The 24,670-nt window shown below is 35.6% G+C and overlaps 1 protein-coding gene across 1 annotated transcript in view; it reads right to left on the bottom strand.

Moving 5' to 3' along the window:
* LOC148831842 (peroxidasin homolog) overlaps window positions 1-24,670 on the bottom strand; it is a 66,825-nt gene that overhangs the window by 6,723 nt on the left and 35,432 nt on the right. Inside the window, exons 8-17 of the mRNA XM_088919135.1 lie at window positions 22,077-22,194; window positions 16,243-16,412; window positions 13,487-13,759; window positions 11,451-11,567; window positions 8,198-8,356; window positions 6,816-6,928; window positions 5,467-5,623; window positions 4,123-4,231; window positions 3,474-3,631; window positions 1,632-3,135 (exon numbers count right to left, since the gene is read on the bottom strand). Coding sequence (XP_088775261.1) covers window positions 1,632-3,135; window positions 3,474-3,631; window positions 4,123-4,231; window positions 5,467-5,623; window positions 6,816-6,928; window positions 8,198-8,356; window positions 11,451-11,567; window positions 13,487-13,759; window positions 16,243-16,412; window positions 22,077-22,194 — 2,878 coding nt within the window. The remainder of the gene's footprint in view (window positions 1-1,631; window positions 3,136-3,473; window positions 3,632-4,122; window positions 4,232-5,466; window positions 5,624-6,815; window positions 6,929-8,197; window positions 8,357-11,450; window positions 11,568-13,486; window positions 13,760-16,242; window positions 16,413-22,076; window positions 22,195-24,670) is intronic.

Below are 24,670 nucleotides of genomic sequence, written 5' to 3'. Positions count from 1 at the left end.
TATTACAGATGACAGCTGGAACAAGCAATAAAATCAAGTTACACGTATGACAGGAATTAAGAGAATGTTTTAAACTATGCTTTTCTGTTAAAACAACTGGACACAAAAGTTTACAAATGTTAATTAAATGGAACGAGAAAACAAAGATTAGAATAAATATCGAATATCTAATAATAATAAAAGCCTGTAGGTATTACTCAAGGAAAGGATATTTCAGTGGTGTCAGAATGTATAGTCCTATTTCAGTGCTCTGTACCACCCCCAACTGTGACTCAAATTATATTGACCATTTTTGAATGGGTTTCCTCCATGCTGGCATTTGCTTATAAGTGATTGTAAATACAGTAAAAAGGGGGTTTCATCTTTGAATTCCCCCTTTTTACTCTTAAATCTCCATATTTCAAAATTGTTTTTACTTATGTTTTATTTTGTTACGTCATTGTTTCCCCTCCTTTTCCATTATATTTTGGGTAAAATACCCCAGCCCGTTAATCGTGGTTTTGCAATTATGTGCTACCTCTCTGTAACCATCAAAATGAATAACCTTTTTCACAGATGGGATCATGGGCATGTAAATGGCATTGGAAAAAGAAATTACACTTAAGGGATACAAAGGAACGTTAGATATGTGCCTCTTCCATCATTGAGATTTAAATCAAAGCATGTGCAAAAATGGAAAAGTCTGAGGTGAATGCATGTCTGTTATAGGTAATATACTGTAGAACTCAAACAGAAAGTGCCAATACATGCATTAATACAGTGAACTAATGTATAAACTTTCCAATGGAACTTACATTTCACCAGAGGAAAAGCCATAAGAAATGGTCATTTTGTGGGTATTTAGAGAGCTAGGCAACTGAAAGATAAAGTGTAAATTTTAGTAATTTGTATAGACTTTTATAGAAAAGAATATGAACCCTATCTGGGGTATTTGCTTGGGAGTATGGAAGTACCCTATCTAAAATATGACAAATGTAGGTTATGTTGGTATAAATGTGATCTAAGACTATATGAACACTGTAAACAGTAGCTGCTCAATAGCCATTCTAGACATTACAGCATGAAGTTATTGCTGAATTTTATCAGTGTTTCATTTCAGCACTCTGACAAAGTGCAACAGGCACTTATCTCTGGTTATCCTTGAATTATGGCTAAAAATACACAAATGATTCAGTCTGTGGGGGTTCACAGGAGCTCAAAAAATGCTTTTTTATAATCCATGTTAGATCAATGATGTCAAAGTAACCTTAAATTTTATTTTTGCCTGGTAGTGTTACAGACATAAGGTTTTGAACCTAAAATCACCATGTATTTGTTAATACAGCAGGCAGTTAAAATCAGAGGTGTAGAGCATACAAAAATACAAAAAGAATAATTCTATGTCTAAGAAGGGAAGATAATTTAATGAAAATGATAATTTAATGCAACATGATTGAAGAAATGAACAAGTTTTGCACTGGAGGAAAAAACCTTTAAAATTGTACTTTATATTTATTTCATAGTATATAACGTGAGTTGTAGTCTTGTATCACTGATTGTATTGAGAAAAAAAAACATCTATGACAGTACAAATGACAAACAGCAAAACCTAAGCATTTCTTAATATTTAGAATAATATTTTTTTTACTTACCTTTTCAATTTTTCTCTGATTTCAGGGTTACGGATTTCATTCTTTAGATCATCAAAACCTTTCACTGAAGTCAGGTTACAGAACACCCTGTAGTCCTTGTAGGGTGGAATGCCATGATCACGACCCCTTTGAATGTTCATAGCAGCCAAGTCCAAGGCCACTGAGTGAGCCATGGAGAAAAGTCTCTCAGTCAACTCCATGTTTAAAAGCTGAGAAGGAACCCGCATTTTGCCAGCCACCCCAAAGAGGCCACGGAGAATGGGATCTATGCCTCCTTCCTGAACAATCCGATGGGGAGAAAAGAAGGCCTTGTGGAGAGGAATGTGACCTTCTTGGATCTCCCCAAAGGATTCATTCAAGCGATACAGGATTGGGTTAACCAAGGTGTGGCCAAATCTGAAAGCAGCAGTAGCAAACGCATTAAGAATGCCTCCATTGACGTTTGGATTGTAAGCCTTGTAATCCCCCAACAGCTTCATACCCACCTCCCCCAGGATTTTGGGTAGCCACTCCCGATATGTGATGTGTTGCATTTCAGCACCTACAATCTTTCTGGCTTCATGATACACTGTATCTCCATCCCAATGAGGATTGAGCTTCAACAGTTCCTCCGCAATACGGTTGTGTTCTCTGAACCACAAGGTATGCATGACAGTCAAGCCCAACTGCTCATTAGCACGGTGGTCCCCAGCCAGGAAGCACGGAATAGGACTTTCATTCACATCCCGCATGCATTCAGTGGATGGTCCTCTGGCAAAGGGCAGAAGGTGCTTTCCAGAATTTCCCCACTCCATACCTTTCTGCAGGAGTCCGTGCTGGCTGGAGAGGTCCTGGAGCTCAGCAGATTCATGGTCACTACTCCCATACACATTGGATGCATCAATATAGGAGGTCAAGTGATTAATCTGCTCCCTGGCATAGACAGAGTTCATAAGGACTGAAGTCATTCCACTACCACAGACTGGACTTGAACGCACAAAAAACATGCACCTTGCATTCTTCACACGGGGATCATTTTCAGGTATCATGATGGGAAAACAGGGGGGGTCATTAGTGCACACAGAGCTGCAGGGTTTACCATCTGAAAACCGTGACATACTGAGGGCTGCTACAGTCTGGTCCAGATCATGATCCAAGAACTGTCCCCACTGCATGAGCATATGTGTGAAGCGGTCATCAGCAGTTACTGTCTCAGTGCCAACCATGGCAGTGGAGATTTGTCTGGGCATTGGTAATGGGTAGTCATTATATTTTGCATCATGTCCAACCCCTCTGGGTAGACTAAAACCATTCTCATATACTGGCTTAAGTATTCTCTCAAAAGCAGTTAAGGATGCACCCCACATGGGATGCTGCAGGTTGTTACAGGTACCATCATGTGTTCTGTACTTTTGGTGGAAGCAGATGTCAGAACAGTTTGGGAAGCGTCTATGAGCAGTGCAGCCAGACAGGTTGGCAATGAGGTCCAGGTAATGTGGTGAAACCAGGTCATTGTAGCGGAACTCTACAATACCAACAAAGAAGATGGTTTCATACAGATACAAATGTAAAAGAAAATAAGCATGCAGTGGTGAATAAGCCTTGACTCTTTGTTATATTAAAACAGATTCTGAAGCACAACAGTACAAACAGAAATATAATTATTAAAATAAAATCACAATTAGACAAATAAAAATGTAAAGTTGTTAAATTATATTAAATTTGGAATTCCTGTAATTTAAATTAAGAAAACTAGAGCTGCCACAGACACAACAAGTCGATAGTTTGGTTTATGTACAATGAGTCAGTATGTCTTTAAGATAAATGAAATTAAATTAATTAAAATAATGCACATAAATCTACCAATGCCATTGAGGTCAACAGTTAGCCCCTGATGTACATGTTCTTGAATAAGTTGCAGTGTTTGTTCAAATATTTCTCCGGCCCTAGCAGTCTCAATGGTGAAAGGGTCTCTTGGGTAGCGGAACAGAGCCAGTAAGTCATTTGGTGTGCGAGGTCGCCTGAATTTGAGACAGAGGGACAAAAAGAAAATCATAGGCATTAAATCAAGGTTAATGAAAAAAATATTGATATCGCTACATGGTTATTAATACTCAATACCTTGAAATAAGGTAGGTCCCTTTTCAGGCCATAAAGGCCCATGGGGGAATGGGGGACAAGGGCCACCATTTTTCTTGACCATCCGACACTGGAGGTGGAGGTGATGTGGTCAGCATTACGCTCCAGCTGGTCTATTACCCCTGGAAGGATTAACCCCCGGTACTCATTTGGAAAGCAGGCTAAGTGGACCTGGGAGTTGTCTGGAAAGAATTAGAACAAGCTATGTTGCTTGCCCCTACCTGGGATTGAACCTGGGACATTCTGGTCAGGAGCTACAGTAGATGCCCTTGCTGTCTTAGCTACCACGGCTCCACGTTGTAATAAACTAAACCTAAATTAGTTATTATAGTTATTGTCATCAGTCATTAAAGAATCAATCATTATTTCTTACTTGTCAAATAAATCTCTACGTGTTGAATTGATTGCACTGTCAACCCTTTGAGTTGCATCATGAATTGACGGTTCAACAAAACTGTCTCCTGCACGTCTTCCCTCTGGAACTGCAAGGATACACAAGGTGACAATGAAGTTCTGTGAAAAGCTAAAAATAAGGCTGGCTTCAGACAGATCAAAGCAAAAAATTAACAGCAGAAGGCAATGCAACACTGTATAAGTAGCAAAGATTGTTTTTAATTACAGCATTTCTGCAGTTCTGCATGATATTACCATTCAATGAACAATTTTACATTAGATATGGTTTGAATAATATGACCCATCTTATTACAATGTCGTATTACAGAAATAATGTAGCGGAACATGTTAACATGTTAACAGAAATTAACTCAGCAGTCAATACTATCTAACTGCTGAAAGTGTTAAGTCTTAGCAGTGACAACACATTCAAATAAAATAGAACACTTTAAGCAACCACAGGGAAGAAAAAATAACAGGATTTCTAAAACAGAATAAAGCAATATGTTATTTAACAAGAAATCATTTTAAATACAAACGTTTAACTATGGTATCCATTATACTGAAACCATCACGGCAATAATAGACAATTTCATCCACAATCTATCCAGTGATCCACAAGGACTGCCTAAAACACTGATAAAAAGCAAGGGCAACACATGGAATAATCAAGAATTTGCACTCTTGTATAAAAATTCTGATAAAAGGCAAACCATTAGGAGAACAATACCAAACAAGGGTAACATATCTATCGTTACTGACAGAGACAACTAACAAAAGCAAATATATAAAAAAAGACAAAACACATAAAGAAAATTTCAGAATAAAAAGATACATAGTTAAAAGCTTAGAAATCAAATCAAGGGTTGGAACATGTACAATGCACTACTATGGAACCTCATTGAGAAGAAACCAATCTTGTTGTTTAGCCATTCATACTGATCAGAATCTTAAAATTGAATTTTCACAGCAGCCTATGTACTCATGAGAAGCCAGTATGTAGAGTTACGGAGATTTATACAACACATTTACAAAACAAATGTAAATGATTAATTGCAAGGTGTTTCTAGTCATTCACATACAGATTATTATTCCTTTCTATACAGTACAGTATATCCATAATATATCCATAATGCTAATACGCTACTATTTATACTACAAAATACAGATGGGATCAGGATTAGCTGTTAGCTTAAGCAAGATACATTTTCAGTAAAAAATAGTAATAAAATTGTGTTTCTGTATAAAAAAAAGAAAACTATCGAATGAAAAGAACAGAATAACTGTACTTCTCAAAGTAAAAACATTTTAAAAAATGCCTTACCTACAACACTCAGCACCATACTAGAGGTAGACTCGCCACTGGCGTTTCGTGCCACACATTCATATCTGCCTTTGTCTGCCTGACCAACATCTCGGATGGTGAGTAGGCCTTCAGAGCTAACATGGAACTTTCCACTTTCAGTGATTTGAACACCATCCTTATAAAAATGGAGATATCAAGATGAAAAATGACCAGTCAGATGCTTTGAGTTAATTGTATTTTCTACAACATTCATATCTGTAAATACTATACAATTACAAATGCATTCAGTTTCATGTGGCTTTTTTTTAAATAATGGTCTTGAAGTCAGTTACATTTTTCTCTATACAGCTACTATACAGCAATTGATTTCCTAAACAATCAGTTTTGTTATGGATGTTTCCCTTTTTTTCTTATTAAATCAAATTTTGTTTTTAATTTACTTTCTGTCATCTACCTTTGGTTGAAACCTTTGTTTAGTGGTCTATATTAAACAATGTAAGACATTATAAAGTAAACAAAACATATGCATAAATAACCTCATATTTCAGTTCTGATATATAAAATTCTGACTGAAAACTGTTAAAATCAAGAAAAGAAACATTTCTTTCTTTCTTGCATCTCGTACCAATGAACATTAAGCCAAACTGCCTTTGGCATGACTTTTATGATCTAAATACAGTATTTATTGATTTTGTTAATAGTGTTATTAATCCATACCAACCTATTTTAGAAATAATGAATGCCTGTGCATTTAGTAAACTAGTACTATGTTTTATTTTTTAAATTTCTAATTTCATCAGGGTTCCTGAGGTCCCTTGGTGCTTTACTTATAAATAAGAAATAATTTAGCTGATTCTTCTACAGAATAAAATAGAGACCCCAGGATGAACTTTGACACTGCTGATGATAATCCCCTATACCAGCACATTATTTCAAGGACACAGTGCAAGACAATCAAGTAACATGAACAGAACAACAATCAGTGAGCCAGTGAAAGAGCGAGAATTTGAACTAGGAACATTCTGGTACTGAGACCTTTTGTTTAATCACTGCACCAGCTAACTTCTCTTCTGCAGAGGAGCAGTTAACCTTGTTCTCTTTTACACCTCATGTAAATAGGGATGATAGAAGGGATCCCAGTCTCCTGGCAAGATACATCGCACTCATCTCATAATACCAAATGTCAGTCCTGCTTCGCTGACAACCTGAATTTAACACACATCAAACATTGTTCTCACAAAGTTTTAAATGAGGTATAATGTGCACAGATTTGCTAGTATACATGATACATTGCGGGACTGAGAATTAAGTTTTAGTAGTGGGAAAAACATAGTGGAACATAAACCCCCTAAAACTTCACAACATACCTTTGTCCAGGTGATTGTAGAGGTTGGTTCTCCCAGAGCACTGCACAGAATATGCACATCTTGCCCCACTTCACTTGAGACATCTTGAGGTACATGTATAAAAACAGGCAAAACTAAAGAAAAACCAGAAAAAAAAATCATTTTAAATGACATTCTCCACACTAGTATCCCCAAGCCTACCACTTAACCTACTATTTAAGGTGACCACTTTTAAATGTTTTTAAAAGCAATTAATTCTGCATTTATTCTAAAGTCCCATTTCCAGGACTGTTCTTAACTGAGCAGCTGAGCAGACATCAGTGCAGTTGTTTAGTTGACAAGATTTTCAATAAAAAAATACATTTGCATTCTGTAGTTTGGAATAAATGTAGACTAAAAAAATCACACACATTGAGAAGAAAACTAAAGCATAATTACAGAAACAAGGATCCAGAAGTAAATTGTATAATAATTTTCAAACTCTCAAAGTACTGCAATGGATTAGATTGGAGGGACCACGTATTGTGTAGCCCTGGAATATTCCCCCCCTGGGATTTGTGTTTGTAAACTACAAGAAACATGAAAAATGAAGTTAAGGCAGTAATGTTTTGTTAATGGATAATCAAAGAGCCAAAAAGCTTTCATTCAACTGTGATTTATAAACAATCAGTGCCATCTATTGGCACTTTTTAACTTAAAAAATTAAAATAAATTAAAAAAAATCAGTAACAGAGCCACACCGGTATTATATGTGTATAGAACTGTTTAGTTCACAAAAAAAGAGAAAACTGTCATGTTGTGGAAGTTTGTGTGTTTTCTTTTATTTGTATGAGAGAGAGGTTAAAGAGAAAAAAGTTTTGGTTTACCAACTTATTGTTTTTTCACATTTCAACAGGAATATAATTAGGTGAGAGATTATGTATTTTTTACCACATACATTATAAAGAGTATTTGAACTAAATCCCAAATTAACTTAAAATGTTAACCTTTCACTGCTTTTAAGAAAATGAGATTCCATATACAGTATTATTTTGTAAAGTCATTCTTTTTTGGAACAATTATTTCTTTCCAGTGTAAGGAATGCTTTTCTATGATATATACTCATTCACATCGAAAGAAGTTAAATTTATTGAAGAGACAAAGCAAGAGAACATTATTTAAAATAGCAGATAAATTATTATTATGCAGCTTATTCATTTTGTTCATGTCACAAATACTGTATATTAGTGTTTTACTTTCTAAAATACATTCGTACTATACACTTTCCATTGGGGAATTTAAAAACTAAAAGGTATATCCACAATGCAAATGACCACATGAGCAAGTGAGGTGAATTTAGAGGAATGATTATCTCATATTCCGAACAGATGCATGAAGGCCCAGAGCCAGGAGAGTTGGTATACCTTTGGCCAGCACAGTCAGCTGCACTGGCAATCTTCTCAGTCCAGCTATGCTGACAGCCTGGCACTCGTACTGGCCCTGGTCATGTGGGGCCACACGACTGATCCGCAGAGTCCCTGATGACAACACTGATAGCCTTCTGTCACTGAGCAGCTGGCCCCCTGCACAGTCAGGAAATGGGGAAAGTCAGCCCTCTCTTGGCAAATTGTCCATCACAAGCTTTCACTGTGGCTTTATGGCTCATGACAACTATCAAGACATCACTAAAGGATAAAATTATTTGTTAAGCACTTCAATAGTAAATTAGGCTCTGTATTTGAACTGCTTAAGTTGTCTTTATCCAAAGCACAACCGGGAAGTTTTAAACAAACTTTTTATTTAGCAGCAAATGATATCTAATGTGTGTTTATGCAATAATCTTTTGTGTGCTAAAGTAGATTTTTATAAACCTTAAAGCCATTTGACTCAATTGATTTAGCTATTATATTTCAATCCTTAAGCCCTGCCATAATATTAAACACACTCTTTTGTTGACCACTTGAATTGTTGAACTGTACAGTACATGACTAATAATTTTATTAATTTTAATACGTTTATTAAAGAAATTGATTGAATTTGTTGTAATGGCCTTGCACAAGGAAACTTGGGCATATCAACTCACTCCACTGTTAATGGGAGGGGCACAGGTGGTGTCCATGGCAATACAGTACCAGTACAGAATGCCAGAGATTATAAGAAACTGGAGGAAGACTTCTTGGATTGAGTGGGGCTGAATACCAAGGGCCTCCCCAAAAATTTAGGAACCTGAAGTTCACCGATAGCCCTACGGTACATGTTTTTGCCCAGCTCCTGCCAGATGTGGGATACCATTGGCTGTCCCCCAAAGAAACTACGTATAAAGAAATGCACTACTGGGTCGTCCTATAACAGTTTATAGAGGACTTCCCTGCACCACCCGGTGGTGGGTTAAAACACCATCTGTGGCTGTCGGACCACTTAGCCTATCAGGTGGAAAGCTACAGAAGAGAAGAAGAGCCTAGCAATATATTCCCAGCCACAAGGGAATCACACGTTTGAAAGTTAGATACCTCGAAACCTGAGAAGAACTGAAAATGGTCACCTGATCATTTACACTACTTGAAGTCCATGCATTGGTCTCTGGAAATACAGAGGTGAAGCCTGCTGTGGACTCCCTGGACAATAGAGTTTTAAATGCTTAGATTCTCTGTTGCAAACCCCATTCAAGATTTGAAATGTTTTTTTAGTAATGCTTTCCTTCTGGTCATGGTGCCATACAGACCTGATTTGACCAAAGAGCACTTTCTCCCATCTCAGACATTGAACTATGTAGCTTTTTCAAACTGGCTTGTTGGCCTCACTGTAGCATCCTTAACCAGTTTCCCTCTTAGCCAACAATGCAGTTTGGAGGGACAACCTGATCTAGACCACTTCTGGGTTGGACAATACACTTCACAAATTTAATGATCAGCTTCATAATGTTCAAAGAGTTTTATGTGGTTTTGTACCCTTCTCTTGGTCTGCCCTTTTTCTTCAACATTATCACTGAGTTTTGAAGGTACCTTGGTTTTCATGGTTGAATCTTTGCTTGAAATTCACTACCTGACTGAAGGACCTTACAGACTAAGATGTATTTATTCTGAAATTATGTAAACCACTATTGTTGTACACAGACAGAGATCACACAACTAATTGCGTGGTTCATTAAGGTAATTCTGTACACCTAAATTAACTTAGGTTTGCCACAGCCATGAATTTACATACTCATGCATTTCCATTTTGCTTTTATTAAGAAAATGTGAAAACTGTGATTGGGTCTGAATATTTTTGGAAGCATTCAAATTTGGCCATGTATCTTAAATGTCCCTGTGGGTTCATTGTGTGAATTTGTGATGCTGCAATTTGGATCACCCTCCAAAGCAATAAACTCGACTAAACTGAACATGAAACCTTTGTGTTAAAAGCACTCCCCTGATACTAACATTATTTGTGTGTCATTATGGAAAATCTGTTGTTATTTTGTGCTAATACGAAATGGGGATAATTAAATTTGTGCAGCTTAATAATTAAATAGTTAAAAGTTTCTTAGTATTAACAAAACTGTACTGAGTTAGTTAATAATACAGATCAGTATGAAAATGTTCTTAGGTCAACTCTCTTCACCAGAATATACTCTCCCAGGCTTGCATATACTGTATTATTCTACATTCCCATTTTCTATGCTAGGACTGCTCTTAATTTTTTTATTCAAAATACAGAGCTACAGAAGCATTATTTACTTTTCTAAAATATTGTATTGTTGATATTTATGAAGATTTTTCTTAATAGCTTGCAGGAGACATGTGCATTCAATAATCCAAACATTAATAATGGCCTCTTTTCTCTGCCTGCTGTGTCATTTGGCAAGTAAAACAGCATATAATAAACCCTCAAACAAAAGGAAACCAGTCAGGCACTCTTTTATACAAATTTAATTTGGGTAAAATAAACAGCTAAAAGTATCATTCCAGGTAGTACGCACTGTAGGTGCAATTTTATACCTCACTTTGTGTTTTTCATTTCATTTTATAATATTTCTCAACATGACACAATCATGGAATCTTACACTAGCAAGTTAATGAAAACAGGGTGTATAAAACTACACAGATGTTCCAACTATATTAATTAAAAAACAATAAAATGATGGTCACTGATGCCATTTCATATAAACATTAAGATGATGCATGTTTACTCTAAATAGTGTAACCTTTCTATCTGGTTTTATGAGGTTCAGGAAGAGTGATGTAATTCTTCTAAAACTATAAAATCCGTAATATATGCCAAAAAAGTACTGCATGTCTCATTACTAAGAATGTATTTAATCTTTTATTGCCATACATCTTCTTAAAGTGTTAAGGCAAATTTCAAGAAGCTATTAGAGTAATAAAAAGACAATGCATATACAGATGATCTCTCATTCATAAAACACTGTACACTGTACGTTAAAATACAAACTACATGTAAAATATACAAAATATTAAACAGATTGTAAAGTTTCCATAAAGCAATTCATCACTTCAATAAATGAATCATAAAAGAAAAAAATAATTTGAATAAATAAAGTCACACTCACCATCCTGTTCTAGCTAAGTATAACATTTCGACAGAGCAATATGAGTCAAAGAATATGGGAAAGGCTAAGAAAAGAAGCTGATCCTATTTCCCATGAAACAGTCATTTAAAAAGCACATGTATTACCTGCTTTAGTCCATGCAATGACAGGAGAAGGATTTCCAACAGCTGCACATGGAAAGTCCACTGAGTGACCTTCAATCACAGCCTGATCTCTGGGAACCATAGTAAACCTTGGAGGAGCTGAAAGCAAATCAAGGGTAGGAAAGAAAAACTGACCAAATGAACTGTATACCTTATATAGTATGTGCATATTTGCCTGATGCTTTTCAAATGAGCATATACAGAACATATAAAATGTGTTTCTGTTGACTGGTTAAACCATACAATATTTGCACATACCTGTAATATATTGTATATACTTTTAACTTTTATTTGCAAGGAATTTCACAAGCATTTCCTACACTTTCCTGTACTCTACAAAATCAGAAACTACAGTAGGAGTAAATTCCTTTAAATACTGTATACTAATGAAAACTTTAAATGCAACATTCAGATTTAATGGATTTCATCAACTATTTTATACATAAATAACAAACTAAAAAAACATAGAATGTAAAAAAATAACAGAATCAAATAATATGATAGTCGACATGGGCAAAATGTTGGTCTTGCTTAACTATTTCTTTAAACAATAGCATCTGTGATTGTAAGTAAAAAACATACAATACAAGTATAAGGTATTCCATCACGGAATAAACCTTCACTTGTTCCTTTGCAGCCTATGCATGCTCACGTACTGTAGCTACCTACTTGAAGTACATTTACATTTTTAGACAATGTGGGGAAACACATTGGCAAACAAAGGGCAAACAAAATGTTGGTATTAACGGTTTAAAATAAAAATTTAAAATCGCAAAAGTTGAAAAATTTAAATAAAGGCATGTTTTATTACACTTGTGCAATGCACATGTAGGAACTTATTCAGAATGTTGTGCATTATTTTTTTCATCACATTACAAAAATAGATATTGCTGCTTTGGAATTAGTCCAGGGATGAACTTTCAGGTACATTTCTGGACTTATTAAATGTCCTACTCTGAAAGAATAAAAAATATTATTTTTATTTCTGAACACAATAAACTGTGAGGGGACCTGATTCAGTATTCATTATCCTGTAATCAATATCCTCAAATGCATTATGAAAAAGTCATATTAAAGCTGATACCTTGGCTTCTTTCAATAAATGGTTGGACATGATCCATGGATCATTTAGCTACTAGCAGCCAAATGAGCTACCTTAATTGTCTGAAGTTCAGACAATATTAATCTCAGAATAAAATATTGCTCTTGAGGTTTCAATAAATGAAATGCAGGACTCCTCCATCACTATCTATCTTAAAAATTAACAAAATACTGCAGGATGATAACATTCTTGTTTTTATTTCTAGCACAATACTCACTTTCCTATCATCATTCACTAGCTTGTTGAAAGTTTAGAGCTGCCTCAATGGTTTATTTTGAAATTATCTTTGTAAGAGTTGGTGAAAAACCTTCAGATGTAGCAATTTCCCTATTCATAATCAAAAATTCATTTTTTCAGTGTCCACTCAATGGACACTGATTTCATGATTCTCTGTTCCTAACAAGAGCTTATTGTACCTCATTCCTTTCTTGTCAAAACCTGCATTTTTTACTTATTTTTCTACAGCATTTCATTATGTAATTACTATATGTATTATTGCATAGTTTCTAAATCAAGTTGGATAAAGGAGTCTACTAATTAGATAAATTTTTGCCAAGGAATTAAACAGGATATTTTTGTCCCTCAATTTTTACATTCTCCATATAACCTGATTCTTGTAATGTAGTAACTACATTTTTATTTTTTTTATAACATACTCATTTGAGATGACACTGGGATATTTTATGTGAAGTTCAAGAAACAAAAGCAATCTTTCATTATTTTTCAGTATTATTTTTTAACAAATGCTGCAGTATTTTCTGAGTAACCACCCTCCACAAATGGAGAGGATATGACTCACATGGCAAAGAAAGCACATTATTTACGTAACAGTAATCATTTTTAATACAACTCCGAATCAATGTTTCAGCTCTTTCAACAGTGAGGGGAAAAAAATTAAAAGCCACTTGGAGCCAACCTTGAACAATGATGCTTGCTGATGCCTGAATGGAGTCCTGACTATTACTGGCATGACAGATAAACTCGCCGTGATCTGCCAAAGTGACATTCTGAATAAAGAGACCCCCTGATGATGTGATGGTGTACTGAGTGGAATTGCTGAGCAGACTTCCATTCCCTCTTGTCCAGGTGACATGTGGCTGGGGATCTCCTGTAGCACTGCATTCCAGTGTAAGGCTGGAGCCAACAAGCACCTCTGTGTTTTGAGGCTGTATCACAAAGCTGGGTTTATCTAAAATAAAATATAAAGGAGACAGAAAATAGACTGTATAAAAATTTTGACATTATTATCATTAAGATATACATAAAGATCTATCACAAAAATTCAGGGGCAAAAACACCTATGACAATGCATGTTACTAATTTCGTATACTATCTTATGTGCAGCAGGGGGTATTGAAAAATACAGCTCATAGCACCTCTTTAGGGTAAGTTAAATGGCTTGCTTTAGAAATTTTTGTCAGGACAAGAAGAACTCCACAGCTGTTTCTTGTCTTTTTTGTTAACAATGGCCAGAGCCCAAATCATACTACTATTTAACAGTGGCTGGACTATTTTTAGTGAGGGTATTAAGCCATCCTTCTTGGGGATTGTACAGTGAATAACTGGGCCTCAATGCAGGATGGATAAGACATACCAACATGAATAAAAATAAATAAATTAAATCAGTCATTGACAGCAGAAAGAAAAGAAACAGCACTATGAGAGGGTTCTTTCTTTTGGCAGACTAGACAATGGAACAAGTCCATTTAATTTGAGTACTGAAGAAACCACCAGGATTAAGCAATAGGAATGTTTGCTTATAGTTGTGGAATCATGGTATCCATCAGGCTAAAGTAACCTCTCACTTGTTTGGTAATGTTCTATTTGGAATAGGGAAAGTCCCATTTTTTTAGTTTTCATTAAGAGAGCATTTTAGTCCTGTGTAGGGAATTTTACTTTATAAGAAACAGGTTTCCCTTTTTCCTCTGTAGTACAGTATCTGGGGCTCAGTTGCAGGGTTGAGTACTGTTATCCTGTTTCAAAAAGTAGGGCCCTGGTACTCACAATTTCTTTACTCTAAATAATAGGAGTAAACATTATGACTTTGTATTTGTTAATAATTGTAAATATTGGTATGCCTTTTAAGTCGATTCCTAATTTCTTACTCTGTCTTACCTCACTGTACAGGGGAACAAAGAAAAGACATATGTGTTTATTGCTCAGTATTCATTTACAAACAGGAGATATGTGTTTTAATAACTTTTAAAATTTGCTTGCAAAATAACCTGGTGTAAGGACCTGATTTTTGTATAATTTTAACCTTCATTATTTCATGTAATTACACTCCCAAGTCTAAGAATCTCCCAACAAAAGTCTAGGAATTTGTTTTCTTTATAGTATGTTACGACCCCAAGTGTCTAGGGGTATAGGGGTGTAACATTTAAGATAATTCTTTTGGAAGCAGGTGGGTTTTGGTGAGGGACTAGGAAGCGCGATAACAAGGGTAAGGAACTAGAGTGGTGCCAAAGAAAAGAAAATAAACAAAATGGAGCTGGCTAGGACAGTGAGGGAAAGCTAATCTGACTACAAAAGAAAACCCGAAACACACGGTCTTCGGCGTCTTCAGCACCCTAACTAACCTTCCCTGACTATCTGAAACCATACAAGACAAATGGCACTCACCCGTACTAACCTAGTGTTACTAATACAAAGTCAACTAAGTGTGTAAAGTGTACCCAACAACATAAACTAACCTTATACACAAAAGTTCACACAAAAACACAAGTGAACCAGGGATACAAATAAGGGAAAACAAGAGTAATCAACAGGTACAGGGTACAAAGAACACAAAAGTTGAACATATAACACATTAGAGGAAGGTAATGGCAAAACAAGGATAAACACACAAACAAACGAAAGTACAAAGAAACTAACAGAAAACCAACAAAACAACAAAGCCGAATCTATACGAAAATACACACACACAAAGCAAAACAAACCAACGAAGCCAAAGCAATAACCAGAAGCGAAGCGATAACCAAAACCAAACGGGACCGAAGTCAAACGAAAGGCCTCTCGTTGCTGAAAACCTCCATGTTATATGCTGAATAAGATGTGTTCTGATTGGCTGAGAGCTAATTGATGATGACGTCATACTGAAAGTGTGGTGTAATGGTGGGCCAATGGGGAAGGGAGAACAATCAAGAGTCAGCAGTGTGGACATAACAGAAAAAACACACACAGAACACACACTGGGACATAACATAGTATAATAACAAATAAGCATGCCATTCATATTTTTATCACATGTGACAGATAAGAGAATGAAGTCTTTGGGTGTAATTTGCTTTTAAAGGCATTATATACCCTACTGTAAAATAAGCTTTATTATTATACTGTTAAATATTAGCAAAAATGCTATTAAATAGAATTAAATAAGATCATAACCAGTATAAATGTGTAAGAAGGGTGAATGAACTACTATTCTAATATATTTTTTCTATTCTTTCCATCCAACACACCTCATAAAATAAGTGTGAAGTTACAAAATGTTGTGCAGTTGACCTACTGTATATTATGCAAATATAATTGTATACTATGTATTTATATAACATCTGCAGCTGTAAGCTCTGTCCAGTATTGCACAAATTGCAAGAAATTGGGATGTAATTGTGATAAGTTGGAAAGCACAAAAGGTGACTAAACATTGAACATATTTAAAAGTTCACTTACTTGGGGTACCAAAATACCTTAAAACCACTCCCTGAGTCTTTGTCTCTCCAGCAAAATTTTTGGCCATACATTGGTAAGTCCCCTGGTCAGAATCTCTGGTGTTCTGTATCATCAATGTGCCATCTTCCAGCAGATTTAATCGTATGTCAACCCTCATATCGATTTCAGTGCTATCAACAAAGATATTCAACAATTCTTTAGAAAAAACATCTTACACTTTCACTTCAGAAAATTCTGCAGAATAACAGAAAAATGATCTGTGGAATTATGAACTCTTAGAGTGGACATTTAATAATAATTAGGAAATAATAAAAAGGAAATACTATGTTCCTGCACTTACTTACTAAAAAAAATACAGTTTCATACATTATGATTTCATATTGTAAAGGAATAAAATGTAAAAAGTCCAAGGGGGGTGAATGCTTTTGATAGGCACTGTAAGTGCTTGAATAGTCTATCACCAGGCTTAAGAAACTTATTGTATGAATGAACTTTTAAATTGAGATATACTGTTTGAAAATTCTTGATATGAGAAAGACCAAGATCTACACAATGGGTGTTAAAGCACCACATACAGTATCAGTATATGGAACTCACTGCCTAACTAGTGGGAACTTTATGACTCTAAACATTTTTTTTAAATCAATGATGAAGTACTTTCTTGCACTCTGTGCTCCTGGGAAAGACTCTGGGTTGGCATGTCCCTTGCCAGGAAATTAGTTATTTTCTATTAATGAATGGATCATTAGTCATATTTCAATAAAAAAATGTTTTAAACCTAGAATAAATAAATTTACAAGTGCAAGACCTGCACGGTGCAGGAGCTTAGGAAGGAACCAGGGGAAGACAAAGATTCTGGAAGAGATAGCATCCCCTCTATGAAATGAATGCCATCAAATTTTCTCACTGGGCAGCTGTGGTAATGAATATCACACTATACCTTCCTTCAGCTGTCACAAAGGTGTCTGGAAATGATAGAAGTAGAACTGCAGCAGTCATTAATGCCAAAAATGAGCTTACCATCTCACACTGTATGGAACAATAAAGTGACTATTGCTGTGGTATAAGATCTACTATGGAATAAAATTGTGTTCCATTCTGTGCTAGACAAACAATTCCTAAAACAGTGTACACACACATTGCTTGTCAATATGGTCTCCATAACATCAGAAAGGGGTATAAAGTGACAAAGGCTTTATAGTATATTACCACCTTTAAAAATAAAGATTTGAAGTCATTTGCAACAGAGAGGTAGTGGGGGCTCACAAACACAAATAACTCCATTCAAAAAACAAAATTTCTTTTTGCTTGATTCATTAAAAGGGTCATATCACACTGGCATTTGAAAAGTGTCAGAATATTAACAGCAAATTGAGCTGTGGTGTCAGCTTGTGGAATTTAAATTAAATTAATATGATAGAAAGGCAAAGTAACATGAAATTTCCCTTTCAATGGCTTATAATTCTCAGAGACGTTTAAGAAGTAGCTTGTGAGTAAAGCAGGTGTTGCTATCATGGCACCGTAATTATCCTTTGTCATGTAGTGGCTTTACACTCTTCACATCCACTTCTCTGTTTCTGAATACTTCATCTTTCATCTGGACCCTTCAGCAGCCTCCTTCTTCCACTTCTCTGAGCTCACTGGCCTTCTTAAATGTTCTTCAGCAGTCATTGTCATCATGTTGACCTCCCTAACCCAATCTCAGCCACAACAGTCATATCCAACTTCCAACTATTCCAGCTGCTAAATCCATCTTAATTGTTGCATCTCTTCTCCAATCTTGTCTCTTTCCCGACCCAGTCACACCAGTCCACATGTTATGAAAACTACCCTTCCCCAAACTTATCATGCTGTCTTTTCCTGTCTCTTGGCCCATCCTGATGACGTCACCCATTCATGGAACTATAGCACAATCGTGCCATCTGGGCTGACACCATTCAGTCCTCTGTATTCATCCTTTCTCTTCCACTATCACTTTCTCTTTCACCCCTTCCACAGCCCCAGCCTGGTCTGCTTTTTCTTTCTCCTTTTTTCTCTTTTTTACCATTTTCAGGTGTCTTACCCACCACACCTGCTTGGGCAGTGCCTTCTGTGATTCATCATTCCCTTCCCCCATCTGCCGTTATAGTCGGAGATGTGAAACTCCCTTCCTTGTTTGGGTGCTACATAGTCCAGTGTTGACCCCTGACTTTCTTGCCTACTCTTTTTCACCCACAGCTCTGGATTATCTGGCACGTGCAAGAGGTACCTGTTTGTAGAAGAAATAGCTCATAGTCCTTTGGCTTTATGAAATATCTTCATTTAATCTTTTTGATTACTAATTGGCATTATGGCCTCTTTTGGGATGGGAGGACTCCCAAAAAAACAGTGAAGCTGGAAGTGATGCAATGCCCATGCTAAATCCTCCTCAATCAGAGATTATATTCAAGTAAAATCTTTAACTACAGAAACAGAATGTAGAAAACACTGGCTACATACTACTGTACATCGCACAAGAAATTCCTTTGGACTGAAGATTTTTTGTGTACTTTTGACATGGACTGAGAGTGGATCAAGATTTCCTACTACTGCATGGTTGTCCAACACACTCTATCACTCGAGTCTGCCATGACATGTCTCCATGGACTCATCCTGACATGACAACATTCCAGCAGAATGATGCATGTCATCATGCTGCTCATGTAATAACAGCTTTCTTGCTAGATAAAAATGTAAAGGTTATACCCTACATACAAGACTTGAGCTTCTTTGAATTTTTTGTGGAATAAGCTAAGATGACAAATGGAATCTAAACCTCTGAGACCAGTGAACATGTATATACTCATCCAGGCTCTCATACTAATGAGAGAAAAATGTACACCTTGTTTTGGTTCCAACAGTGACCACACACTAGCATGGAACCCGATTTTTATAACAATTGGTCATCAGCATAATGAATTTTCCTGTTTCCTTTGAGTTCAAAAATGTTAAAACACCTGCTACAAAAGATTTAGCCATTTCTCTTGTAACTTTATTAATTTGCTGAATTAGAAGTAATTCCTTTAATCTGATGCCAGTAAATAATATTGCAACATGTACTCAACTAAGTCTTATAACAGCAAGCTACAATGGCTTTTCAAACTTCTAGAACTTATAATTAGCTCAACTTAAAATAATCACTTTGACAACTTTACAAACAGTAAAAAAACAAGGAATGAATTCTGAAGTGTTATAACTGATAATTTGAGGTAAAATAAGAAATTAACACTAGATTACAAAAATTAAAATATGATGCAGGAATATCTAATTGGTTAGAGGTTTAAATTGAAGATTTGATATTTGTAATGATTCATTTTAGTTTAACAAGAACACAAAAAAGAGAACAATAAAAAACAAAAGTACAACAACTTCCAAACAAACATTACCCTTCTCCCCAGCTGTATCCATTCTCCAATTAAAGTGTTCGGAAACAAATATACAAAAGTAAAATTCTAGCCTTGTTCACTGTTCTTCAGCAGCAGTGAGTGACTTCAATAATATTGAATTGATCAGCTATAGTATATTTTGTAACTTGTATGCATTTTCTCTGTGAACATGTGAGCACAGAGTCTTGTCACTTTAAACTGAGCAGCCACAGAGAAAACTTTAATGTAACATGACATGAAAAATTGTAAGAATAAATAATATAATAAAAAGCATAAACAAAACATACAACAGCTTGACCTGATGTAGCCACAGATAATTTGTAACATGAAAACTGCAATCAATCTATCACTGAAAGAAGAGTCATAACCTAAACTAAATCTTTACTAAGCAAATCTGTAAAAACGTAGTTACTGTGCCTTGCAAAGGCATTCATGTAACTTTCAATGATGTCCCATTTTTTTGAATGACAAATTATGTCTATTTGTTAATATTCATATTTTAAGTGGATATGTTTAAGCAAAACCTGAATGCTCAAACTTAACACATACTGTATGTTTATGGTGAAAGAAGTCAGAAAAAAACTGCAAAGAAAAATCAATAACTAAGTATTCATCCCCTAAGATACCACTTGGTGATAGCACCTTTGGCAACAATCACAATCACAAGTCTTTTTAGATAAAACTCTACCACCTTTGCTGTAATTTTTTATTAGTCTCTCACATCACCTGGGAGGAATTCAGGCTCACTCTTCCTTACAGAAGTGCTTCAGCTCTGTGAAGTTTGTGGCCCTTCTTGTATGGACAGCTCACAGCATCTCTATGGGGTTTAGGCTTAGACTTTAACTTAGCCATTTGAAAATCCATTTTTTTCTTTTTTAAGCTATTCTGCCAAAGGTTTGTTTGTATGTTTTGGATCATTGTCCTGTTGTATGATTCACTTTTAGTTCAGCTTTAGCTGGTGGACAGATGGTCTTTCATTTTCCTCTGGAATAATCGCTATAGTCTGGAATTCATGGTAGACCCAATGATAGCAAGTTGTGCTGGTCCTGATGCAGCAGAGTAGGCCTAAACCATCATACCACCACTCTGGTTGATGGGAGGTATGAGGTTCTTCTGGTCAAAGGTGGTGGTTGGTTTTCACAAGACATGATGTTTTGCATTATGGCCAAGCAACTCAACCTTTGACTCACCCAGATCACATTGTTTCAGAAGTTGTGTTTTTGATTCAAGTGCTGTTTTAAACTTAGAAACGTAAGCCATGTTGTAATGTTTTTCTTAGGGAGCAAGAATTCGTCCAAGCTATCCTTCCCCATGAAAACCATTTTATTCACTCTCTGATGGTGGACTCATGAACTCTGACATTTACTATAGTGAGAGAGGCCTGTAGAACACTGAATACAATCATAGGGTTCCTTGAGACCTCCAGGAGCTTCATACAGTCAGATCTTGGAGAGAATTTGATAAGATAAACACTCTTGGGTAGATTGGCAACTGTGTTGAATTTTTTTTCATTTAAAGATTATCTTATATCTATATACTGTATAGGTGGAAATCACTTTTTGATTATCAGCTTATCATTTGCACGTTTTGGTACACCTGATTCTACTGTACATACCCTATTAATTGAGATAGTAGAACTAAGGGTGCACTTATGATACTTTTTTATAGATATCGAGTGCTGGTTAACATTTTTAAGTGAAAAATGACAAAGTAGAACTATTGTGTTATTTATTCACTTTTAGTTATCTAAGAGGAGTTGGTGAAAACAAGGGTAAGCTGAAATATGTCTTAAAACATTAAACCATGACATATTTAGGGGCTGTACTTACTTTTTCATTACATTTTGTAATATATAATATGTGTTGTTGAAAAGTGAAGTGTGCATGCCTTAGGCCAGCCTCCGAAGAGCCCTTGTGTATGGATTGCCTAACATGCACACAAAAAAGAAGTTAGCCTGCCTATCAGCCGCTTGGAATCCTGTGCAATAATTTTTCCACAAATCACTTGTCTTCCACAGAAACAGTTAAACATAGAGTATCATGGGAAATAATAGTTCAAAGTCACTGATTCTACAGGAGACAAAATAAAGGAAATGTAAAAGAGATGAGGACCTCCGGGATGTGGAGAGGGACTGTATTACTAATTAACTTATAAGCTGAATTTCTGGGGGAAGCGTTGCTTGCTTCTCTTATTGGTATTACACTGTAGCTATTCTTATTCAAGATCGACAAATTTATTGTATAGGGCATATTTTTAAATAGCAATCTATAAATTTTACCATAAACGATAATATATCATATAGATATTCAGAAATGTTTATTTGTGACAAGATATTTATCACTATACCATACAATAAATCAACAGTCTCTGAATTTTTAATGGAGGAAAGGACGTGCTTTTCAATGAATTATCAAATTTCTCAGTGCTTACTTGTTATGGATCCAGATAATTTCAGGTTTGGGATTGCCTTCAGCTCTGCAGGAAAAGTAGACAGTATTTCCCATAGAGGCATCAATATCCTTAGGTTCTGAGATGATTCGAGGTCTCTCTGTGAAGAGGAAAACTTAAATCTTACGGCTACTCTGCTACAACATATAATCACTGGCACCTCAATTTCCCCATTTCTTATTTGCTGTTTTGTGTTTTAATATGTTCTAAAACACATTCCTGAATTATCTGCATCTATATCGTGTGGCCTAATTAATGCACAATACACAAATTAATAAAAAAAATTTAAATGCATATTGTTCTGGTGAAGTAATTCCTTGTCTTAATACTGCTTACCTTACAATGGCCATGTGTCATTTCTGTAATGCTTTATTTCTGTCTTATTTTCTCAGTTCCAGATGACTACAGTAAACCCTCTACTTTAATGGAGTTCACTTTACAGACTTTGGATTTAATGGACAAATTATAGTAAACAGGGTTTTGTCAGCAAAAAGGATGTCCATAGTGTTGAATTGTAATCTGCAGCTAATAGACTCCCCAAACACATGAAACTGAATTTCAAATGCAGAGACAGAGGCTTTTGGTAATTTTGTAAATATCACAATATAGTAAAATAAAAAAGCTTTGAGTGCACCTACTAAAATGACAGAACTGTTCCATAAGAATACAGTATGAATAAATTAATCTAAGTTGAAGGCTTCATATTATTCCAACTCTACAATGCTGACGAGACTGGTCTCTTCTGGCATTTGCTCCTGTAAAATAGCCAGGCATACAATCAAGAGACATCTACATCAGAATATAAAATCAGCAAGGTAAGGATCTCAGCGTTACTGTGTGCAAAAGATGACAGCTTACGTAGACTGACACCTGTATTAGTTGGCACACCTGGGAGACCGAGGGTCCTCAAGTATACAGGTATAATGAGTGAGCTTCCAGTAGTCTGTTACCATTGCACAAAAACCTGGTTTACTTTTGGTGATTTTTTTTCCTATAGTATATACAAATGTTCTTTCTGAGCTTGAAATATTATATCAAATAATATATCAAAGTATAGCCGGCAACACCAAACACCCCTTTCCTCCCATTAGTCTGATAAGGTGAAAGTATACTGTACTGCAATGCAATATAGTGTAATTATATAAACATACTAATGGCTTCTTTTCACCAAAGGAAAGCATTTTAGCTGTGGCACTGACACTGAAGCCTTAAGGATTTCAGACTAAAATGTATGTAGTGTTGTTGTTATTCATCTTATTATTACTTTAATTCCATATTTTGTGTTTGCATTTTGTGAGCAAGGTAAACGCTACTTTTAAGGGATTTCTGCATATTCCTTTGAGTATTCTACCTCTGAACGCATTTCTAACCACCCAACACCAATTATCACTAGTGACACCTGTAAAAAATGTTAATTGTACCAACAGATTATTCTTGTAAATTACTTAATTTTCAGTCTCCACTTATTTGTTTTTCAGGATAGTGGTAAAGGGATGACTCTCAGGACAACAGGAATATGGAATATGTTCAGATTTATGTACTGTAGCTGTTTCAATGACAGGCTTTTCTTCAACAGGCTTTCACCTCCAGGCTTCAGTTGGAGAGATTACTACCTGTTAGATTTTTTCTTTAAACCTAAAAATGCGGTGCATCGGAGCTACCGCAGGAGATACTGTAGCTACAGAATGCACGTTTTCAGCGGTATATGCTGTACTGCACAAGTAATGTTACTCAGTTTATGTGAATGTTTCTCAGGACAGAAAAGAAGAGGCACATATTCAGTAAATTTATAGCTTCTCTGACGACATCTTACAGCGCAGTCGACTCATAATTTAACCGGGGGATTGGAATTTTGAGTGGCGTGTAAAGCCAAATTCGCGTATAGTCAAATTTTACCCTATAACCCTTATTAAAAAAAAACTACTAACTTCTTACGGTAATTTAAGATATTAAATATAAGTATAAAACAGTAAATAAGACGACTGTATAGGCTCACTAAGCGTGCTTGACGATTTTTTCAGAGAATAAAGCATTTATTCAATTTTTTATTGTTTTCCGTTGCCGACCTCATAAAGCTGTGACCGCATAGCCCATAAACTGCGATTTGACTGTACTACTTTGCTCCTTCTCACACAGTTCATTAGTCTGTAATATATAGTGAACTTAACCTCCTGACTGATCTACCTTCCTGTAACCCTTCTTCCAGCAATTTCAGTGATAATGTGAAAAGTGACATTACTGATTTATTAAAACAACAATCAACAAAGTGTATTTATCAAATGCACAACAATACCGCGTTTTGTTAAGCCTAGTCACTAGGACTACATTTAATTTGCAATATAGAATAAAATGTCTGAATGAAATGCTTTAGGGTTTAGGAACCGTCGTATACAGTATTTAAACATCAGATATTTGTTTAAATACTGACAAAAGCAAATGAAAATATTTTTCCATCACGTTTGATTTGATTCTCAGTCATAAGCATGTGTAGAGGTTACATCACTCCCAAATTAATTTATGTTTCTGAAAATATGAAAAACATACCATAACTTAAATGTTAGTATAAGATTCGTATA

Source organism: Atractosteus spatula, chromosome 6 (genome assembly GCF_055471065.1).
Source record: "Atractosteus spatula isolate fAtrSpa1 chromosome 6, fAtrSpa1.hap1, whole genome shotgun sequence".
Classification (NCBI taxonomy): domain Eukaryota; kingdom Metazoa; phylum Chordata; class Actinopteri; order Semionotiformes; family Lepisosteidae; genus Atractosteus; species Atractosteus spatula.
The sequence above is the reverse complement of the archived record's forward strand: the minus strand, read 5'-3'. Positions and strand labels throughout refer to the sequence as shown.